At 32.2% G+C, this 9106-nt stretch overlaps 1 protein-coding gene across 2 annotated transcripts in view; it reads left to right on the plus strand.

Annotated features, from left to right (window-relative positions):
* Positions 5379-9106, plus strand: part of LOC109349891 (importin subunit beta-1-like) — a 4342-nt gene continuing 614 nt past the window's right edge. Inside the window, exons 1-3 of one of the 2 annotated variants that reach the window (XM_019590934.1) lie at positions 5379-5511; positions 6258-8674; positions 8843-9104. In XM_019590934.1, coding sequence (XP_019446479.1) covers positions 6267-8674; positions 8843-9041 — 2607 coding nt within the window. In that variant the 5' untranslated portion in view covers positions 5379-5511; positions 6258-6266 and the 3' untranslated portion in view covers positions 9042-9104. The remainder of the gene's footprint in view (positions 5512-6257; positions 8675-8842; positions 9105-9106) is intronic. The other variant, XM_019590935.1, reaches the window with a different exon arrangement.

Raw genomic sequence — 9106 nt, forward strand, 5'->3', positions numbered from 1 at the left:
AGGGATTTCGTTGAGGAAGGCCATCTTACCACAAAACCTCTTTCAGAAACGTAGTTCAAATGAGCACATCCAGGAACATGGATTCAGGTATGACACTGCACCCTTTGATTCATATATGTGCATGAGAATCATTAAATTCAAGATCCTAGGATTGGTATTTCACCAATCATAAGGAATTTCCAACAAGTGGTATCAGAGCGTAGGTTCTGAATTTTATGATTCTCCATTAAGGGTGTTTTCCCAAATCTTGTATGAACCCTAATTTTAATTTAGGGATTATTGAATTATGCTTCCGTTGTTATGTTATAAAGATTGAGAATTTTGGTTTTAATTTGGGAATTTATGGAATATGATTGTTGCATAACTCGTGATTTATATATATGAATTTGATCGTTTTTAATATTGTTGTTGTCTTTTGTATATATATATATATATATATTGCAATATAGACAGGTTGCGTTTCAGTTTTCATGTTTTAACAGGATTGCAAACTTACAATGTACATATATAGCATAATTTATTTATGGATTCAGGAATGGTGTTGTTGCCACCATTATTATCATACATATTGTTATCAGCCTGCACTCATTAGAAGTTCACGCACTATTATTGCAATGCTTGTTTTCAAAATGAATGAAAAGTTCTGTCAATTTATATGAGTTAAATATATGCATTATGATTTGCATAACAAAATGTCAGAATTTGTAGTAACACTGTGAATCAATTTCTTGGGTTTAGTTTTGAACAAATCACTTATTTTTTTTATAGTTGGGCAATGCAATTGAGGTATATGCATTAGGCCAAATTTTGTTCTCTTTTTTTTACTGATGCCTTGTAACAATGTAGTGCCAAAAATTTATTTGATATACATTGGTATTTTTTTCCAATCTAAACATGTGTATATATGTTTTATGAATGATTATGGTTTAATCATATATATATATATATATATATATATATATATATATATATATATATATATATATATATATATATATATATATATATATATATATATATATATATATATATGATTAAACCATAATCATTCATAAAACATATATACACATGTTTAGATTGGAAAAAAATACCAATGTATATCAAATAAATTTTTTGGCACTACATTGTTACAAGGCATCAGTAAAAAAAAAAAAAAAAAAAAGAGAACAAAATTTGTGCCTAATGCACATACCTCAATTGCATTGCCCAAATATGAAAAAAAATAAGTGATTTGTTCAAAACTAAACCCAACAAATTGATTCACAGTGTTACTGCAAATTCTCACATTTTGTTATGCAAATCATAATGCATATATTTAACTCATATAAATTGACAGAACTTTTCATTCATTTTGAAAACAAGCATTGCAATAATAGTGTGATGATTCAGCAAGAGCAACAAGCCATACCAGTAAATTCCGACAAGCCATACTAGTAAATTCCAACCAAATTTACCCAGATCTACTTTGCTTGACAGAAACCATTAATAACAAATATATACATATATTCAAAATCCTACCATATCCAGCCACGTGCCTCAGAGCTCAAACAATTGTTCACATTTTTAGAACAAAAATAATAGAAAGTTCAGGCAAGGTTCATAAGAAAAAACAACCAGGGGTTGAATTAAAATAATCAGGAATGATCATAGTGTGAACCAAATGAAACATAAACATGTTCCTTTCCGGATTCGTTCCAGTAATCCACAGCAGCAATCAACAAAAGTAACAAACAAAAAATTGATTTAAGTCATATATTTCAAGACAATTATGCAATAATCAGATTGCATAAATTCCCAAATTAACCCTAAATTCCCAATCTTTATACCATAACAGCGGAAGCATAATTCAATAATTCCTAAATTAAAATTAGAGTTCATACAAGATTTGAGAAAACACCCTTAATGAAGAATCATAAAATTCAGAACCATGCTCTGATACCAATTGTTGGAATTTCCTTATGATTGGTGAAATACCAATCCTAGGATATTGAATTTAATGATTCTCACGTACATATATGAATCAAAGGGTGCAGTGTCATACCTGAATCCATGTTCTTAGATGTGTTCCTTTTGATATGCGTTTCTGTAAAAAGCTTTGTGGTATGATGACCTTCCTCAACCAAATCCCTGATTCATCGCGGGACTTGCGTTTTCACTCTGATGGGGAGAGGAGAAAACTGAATTTGATTTGGTGTATTGGGGACTATAACCTTCCTGGTGTGTTAACTTATAGGGTTCCCATTATCCCCTATGGGTTAACCTGATGAGTATCCACCCATTAAGTCCATATCCGTTATAACCTTTTAGAAATCTAAGGGGTCTTATAATGTAACACCGAAAATAAATAGCTAATATCTTTGTATCAAATATATGATGCTCACCTTAATTAGAAATTTATAATTTCTAACAGATAAAACTTTGCAAGTTCAATTAGTTTTGTCATATCAAAACTATAAAACAAATTGATTAGATTCAACAATAAATACAAAAAAAACAACTAAATATTTGTCTTGGAAAAATGATTATGAATTTACTTAAGTTTAATATTCACAATACTATAAATAATTCAACATCATAATGACTATTTGTTTTTCATAGAAGCTATATATCATGTTATTTGTAAAACAAAATGGACTAAATTATAGATGATACACATATTTATTTTTTTGTAAAAAAGTCACGGTGTCCATTTGCACAGCATGAGGTTCATGTAGCATCATCCCTAACTATATATCGCATCATATGATCGAACCTATTTAACAAGTCAAAACCTCAAACAAAACACTTCAAAGTTATATTTTTTACAAGGCTCCATTGCATATGAAAATTGAAATTAGCTATATGACATTTTATATTTCATTTTTATTTCATTTAAATTCATTATTTCAAAGTTTAATTTGTTTGCGAAATATTAAAGCTACATTAATATAAACATAAATTAAAATATTAGGAAATTTCAACTTAATTACTATTACTATTTTTAAATTATTAAATATGGAAATAATAAATTTCAAGTAACAAAATGTAATTAAATAATATTAAAATATAAAATATAATAAATAAATACTTGAAATTTGATTTAGAAAAAAATGACACATAATTTCAAAGAGAGAAAAATCTATGAATTATTTTGGTCAGAGAATGTCTCATAATATATAGGAACTCATGCAAAGCTAATATATATAGAAAGATTTTAATTGAATTATCAATATTAAAAGACAATTGTGCATGTCTTTTCAAGTAATTATTAATTAAATTGTAATGTTAAGTTCATAACCATTAATATATGGTTAAATGTGTCCTATATTTATTGTTCTCACATTTTTTTAATATTTATAGATAAATTATTCTTACTCAAATTACTCAATATTATAAAAGGTTGATATTAACATATTTCAACATAAGTATCATTAGATTAGTCCAAAAACATTTAATTGTTACCTTGTCTTAACCGCCTTTTTTGGGGAAAATTATTGTCTTGGCCCATTATCTTAATTGTTTTTAGTTATGTCATAATTTTTTTCTTTCCAAGTTGTTCCCTTATTTACAAACCTTAACATTGTTAATTATACTATTTTCACTGTACCACAAAAATGAAACTATTTTCTAACATATTTTTATCAACAAATAACATTTTATGGCAACTAATTTGAACCATGTTTATTAACCATTTTTTCACAAACAACCATATTGTAATATTAGTCACCAATAAAAAATCATGCCATCTAGAGGAAATGGTACTATAGCCAAAGCATAAGGTAGAGAGGAAGAATTATTAATATAACAAATTTACCATCACCCATAGCCGGAAATTGACATCAGCACTAATATTATTAACCATTTTCAACTTCAGAGATCAATTTGAGAATAAAAAATTATGGGATCACATTGAAAAACAATGGGGGAATATAATTAACATTACACCGACACTCAGTTTTAGTAAAGTTATATAAATGACTTTTCTCTTTTTTGTATATACATAAATCACCATTAATTTATATACATAATTACACTCACTACCCAATATGAGAGTTAAATGTAATATTTTAAGTAAGAATGTTGATGACTAAGATTAAGTTATATAAAATATGGTATATCATGGAGACAAATCTAAATATTATAAGAATTAACGTCCCTTCATTAATTTTGGTGTTACAAAATGTATACTATATTGTAACGAACCAAAAATAATAAGAGTTATTAACTCTATGCTATTTAGATTTGTCTATTATATTTTATTTAATTTAATTATATTTATCAACCTTCTTTGCTTAAACCATTACACTTATATTTCTTACAGATGTAACATATGTAATCTATATATACATAATTATGGGTTATTTATGTAGGTGTTAAAAAGGAGAGATATTTTGTGTATCCACTAAAATTCAGGAGTGTAAATTTCAAATATACAATATTTTAAGTGAAATTTTGATCCTCAAACTTTTTCAAATATACAATATTTAGCTCATCCATTAAATTTCTATATAGATGTGGGTATGCTAGTTATTTGTCACATAAGCTACCTAGATTAGTTTTGGAATGAAAATTTGATATTAAACTACATTTGTATATAAAAAAGTTTGAGGATTAAATATATCGGAAACAAAATATCACTAAAGTAGTAAAGTTGGATAGCTAAAAAAAGTATTTAGTACCAAAATCCTATTAAAAAAATCAATTTTGTGATAGAAAGATCTGGCCTTACCCAAAAACATGGGATATGGCTGGGTATTTAGACAGGAGCTGGTATAAATACAAAAATAAAAATATAGAAAGAGAACAATTAATAGGATGAGAAAGTTATCCTATAAATTTCTAATCAATTGTTTTCTTAATACACACATGCTAGATAAAAAAAATAAAAAAGAAGTATATATTAATGATGTATTAATTTATACATTATCATTGCTATCCTCATATTTAATGTTAATTTTACAAAATAAATAAATGATGTATGATATACTCCTATGTAAATCTTCATATTTAATTGAACCCTACACATTATAGGAGTTATTTATTATCCTATAACAATGTATTATTTTATGTATTATCACTTCTAATTGGTTGAAAAATACATTTAAATTAAAAATTTAATAATTAAATATTTTTTTAACGAACATAATCAAATAAAATGATACATTTTGTGACAGAAGTTTGTCACCCATCACACAAGGGCAGTAGCTGTGGCATGGTCCCCACTCACACAATCGGAAAATCTCAAAATCGAATGGTTTCTGTTACAGATCGGGAAAACAATTCAAAATATAGCCGTTGATAAGATAAACGGTCAGATTAAATGACCATGTTTGAATCAACGGTGGATAAGGGCTCACATTACCGGGACTATCGTATAAAAAAAGCAGTGTATATTGTAGAAAACTACTAAATGTTTTTAAACAATAACATTTGTCGCTTCTCTGCTTTTTTCTCACACTCCGTTTAGGGTTTCAGAGTCGCCGCTCAACTCGTTCCATTAACTCACTCCTCTTTTCACCGATTCAACTCGCTGTGAGTTCTCGTTTTCGTTGATTCTCTCTGCTAATTTTTGTTATCACTGATTTGTTTTTATCATTTCCGATTAAAATCAGTTTTGTATTTTTGTTTTTAGGTTTTTTTCATCGGTGACGTATTTGAATCGATGTTAGTTTAATTGAGTGTTTAGAATAGTGATTACTGAATCGCTACTTGTTTGGATGGTGTGGAAACTTAACCGTTAGCATTTTCGATCTTTTTGGAACTTTTACAGTGTTCAAATGTGATGCAATGTATTTTTCAGAAGTGCGATGCACTTGTATTTCGGTTGTCTGCGTTGTTTGTTATATGCTTATTGCTTCGTTCATTTTTATGTGCTTATGAGAGGGTTTGCTCAAATTTTGATGTCACTGGAATAGTATAGTGTTCAGTTTTATATGTACTTTAGCTCATAGACATAGTCAATACATGATATATCAGTTTATTTTTTGTGTATTTGTCATAGCGATATTAAATGCATAATATTGTCGTATACTATTTATGGTTGATGTAGCACGTGTTTCTGAAATGCATTTCAGGAGGTATTTGTTTGTTAATTGTGTACTTTTAATGCCTTCATTTTTTGTACATTTCCCATTATATTTTGTGTACCATTATATATATTTTAAATTTGTCATGTGATTAAGTTCAATTTCATCAATTAAGTAGCAACTTTATTACACAGTTAGTAATCTATCTTTTTTTGTTCTCTTAATTTATGTGGCTAATCGTGTCTATTCCAGGTTCAGAAGATGGCGATGGAGGTTACCCATATTCTTTTAAATGCACAAGCAGTGGATGGCGCTGTAAGGAAACAAGCCGAAGATAGCTTGAAACAGTTTCAGGACCAGAATCTTCCAGTTTTCTTGTTTTCTCTTGCTGCTGAATTGGCGAGTGATGAAAAGCCTGTGGAGAGTCGGAAGCTAGCAGGTTTAATTCTGAAGAATGCTCTGGATGCAAAAGAACAGCACTTAAAGATAGAATTTGTTCAAAGATGGCTGTCATTGGACCCAACAGTGAGAGCCCAGATTAAAGCATTTTTGTTGAAGACCCTTTCTACTCCTTCTCTCGATGCTCGATCAACTGCATCACAAGTTATTGCGAAGCTTGCTGGTATTGAGTTGCCTCACAAGCAATGGCCCGAATTGATAGGATCCCTTTTGTCGAATCTTCCTCAGCTTCCTGCTCATGCAAAGCAGGCAACACTTGATACCCTTGGGTACATTTGTGAAGAAGTTTCACCTGATGTGGTAGACCAGGATCATGTAAATAAGATACTCACTGCAGTTGTCCAGGGGATGAATTCTACAGAGGAAAATGATGTCAGGCTAGCTGCCATCCGAGCATTGTATAATGCATTGGGTTTTGCTCAGGCAAATTTTTCAAATGATATGGAGCGTGATTATATCATGAGAATTGTTTGTGAGACTACACTTTCTCCAGATGTGAAGATTCGACGAGCAGCTTTTGAGTGTTTGGTAGCCATTTCTTCAACATACTATGAAAAGTTGGCTCCATATATCCAAGATATCTTCAATATCACTGCCAAGGCTGTGAAAGAAGATGAGGAGCCTGTTGCACTTCAGGCTATTGAATTCTGGAGTTCAATATGTGATGAAGAAATTGATATATTAGAAGAATATGGAGGTGATTTTAGTGGGGATTCAGATGTTCCTTGCTTTTACTTTATTAAACAGGCACTTTCATTTCTCATTCCCATGCTATTGGAGACTCTGCTAAAGCAAGAAGAGGATCAAGATCAAGATGAAGGAGCTTGGAACATTGCTATGGCTGGAGGTACATGCTTGGGGTTGGTTGCACGGACAGTCGGTGATGATATTGTGCCTTTGGTTATGCCATTTATTGAAGAGAATATAACTAAGCCAGATTGGAGGCAAAGGGAAGCTGCAACATATGCCTTTGGCTCCATTCTGGAAGGTCCATCTCCTGACAAACTTGTGCCACTTGTGAACATGGCTTTGAACTTTATGCTCACAGCATTGGTTAAGGATCCAAATAATCATGTCAAGGACACAACTGCGTGGACTCTTGGGCGAATGTTTGAGTTTTTGCACGGGTCAGCATTGGATGCACCCATTATCAACCAGACAAATTGCCAACAGATTATTACAGTTCTACTTCAGAGCATGAAAGATGTTCCCAATGTTGCTGAGAAAGCATGTGGTGCTCTTTATTTTCTTGCTCAAGGTTTTGAAGATGTTGGGTCTGCATCCTCTCCATTGACCCCCTTTTTCCAAGACATTGTTCAATCTCTTCTCGCTGTAACTCACAGAGAGGATGCTATAGAATCGCGCCTTCGAACAGCAGCCTATGAAGCCTTAAATGAAGTAGTGAGATGTTCTAATGATGAAACAGCTCCATTGGTAGTACAACTTGCTCCTGTCATCATGATGGAGCTCCACCAGACTCTTGAGGGTCAGGCCTCTGCTGATGAGGGACAGAATGAGTTACAAGGCCTTCTTTGTGGCTGTTTGCAGGTCATCATACAGAAGATAGGTTCTTCTGATCAAACAAAATATCATTTCATGCAATATGCTGACCAAATTATGAGTTTATTTTTAAGAGTGTTCGCTTCTCGAAGTGCAACTGCTCATGAGGAGGCTATGCTTGCCATTGGAGCTTTGGCCTATGCTACTGGGCCTGATTTCGCTAAATATATGACGGAGTTCTACAAGTTTTTGGAATCGGGCCTCCAAAACTTTGAGGACTACCAGGTTTGTGCTATCACAGTAGGTGTAGTTGGTGATGTATGCAGAGCCTTGGAGGACAAAATACTGCCGTACTGTGATGGGATAATGACTCAACTTCTTAAGGATTTGTCCAGCAATCAGTTGCATAGGTCCGTGAAGCCCCCAATTTTTTCATGTTTTGGTGACATTGCTTTGGCGATTGGAGAGAACTTTGAAAAGTACTTGTTATATGCTATGCCTATGCTTCAGAGTGCTGCTGAACTCTCTGTTAATACAGCTGGTGCCGATGATGAAATGTTAGAATACACAAATTCTTTGAGAAATGGAATTCTAGAAGCTTTCTCAGGGATCTTCCAAGGGTTTAAGGGCTCTCCGAAGACCCAGCTTCTGATGCCTTATGCTCCTCATGTACTGCAATTTTTGGATAGTTTGTACGTGGAGAAGGACATGTAAGTGAAACTTCTGTGTTGTTGTATAATTCTGTCTGTTTATGAATTCCGCTTCTAAGGATTTGTAGTTTTTGTTATTTTAACTTAGCACCCAGTGCTGACCACACCTAGTGGGACTCGGACTTTGTTTGTTGTAGTTATTTTAACTCTCAGTGTCTCGTTTTTTAGGGATGATGTTGTGACTAAGACAGCAATTGGCGTGCTTGGAGATTTAGCTGATACTCTGGGTAGCAATGCTGGACCCTTTATTCAGCAATCTGTTTCCAGCAAAGAGTTCCTCAAAGAGTGTTTGTCATCTGATGATCATTTGGTCAAGGAATCTGCCGAATGGGCCAAATTGGCGATCAGTCGAGCAATTTCATTTTGATCCGGTTGCAACTTCATGGGTTTGGTTCTAGTTCTTGCATGCATCTGCATTCATCGCTGGGGGGG

Source organism: Lupinus angustifolius, chromosome LG06, assembly GCF_001865875.1.
Source record: "Lupinus angustifolius cultivar Tanjil chromosome LG06, LupAngTanjil_v1.0, whole genome shotgun sequence".
Classification (NCBI taxonomy): Eukaryota; Viridiplantae; Streptophyta; class Magnoliopsida; order Fabales; family Fabaceae; genus Lupinus; species Lupinus angustifolius.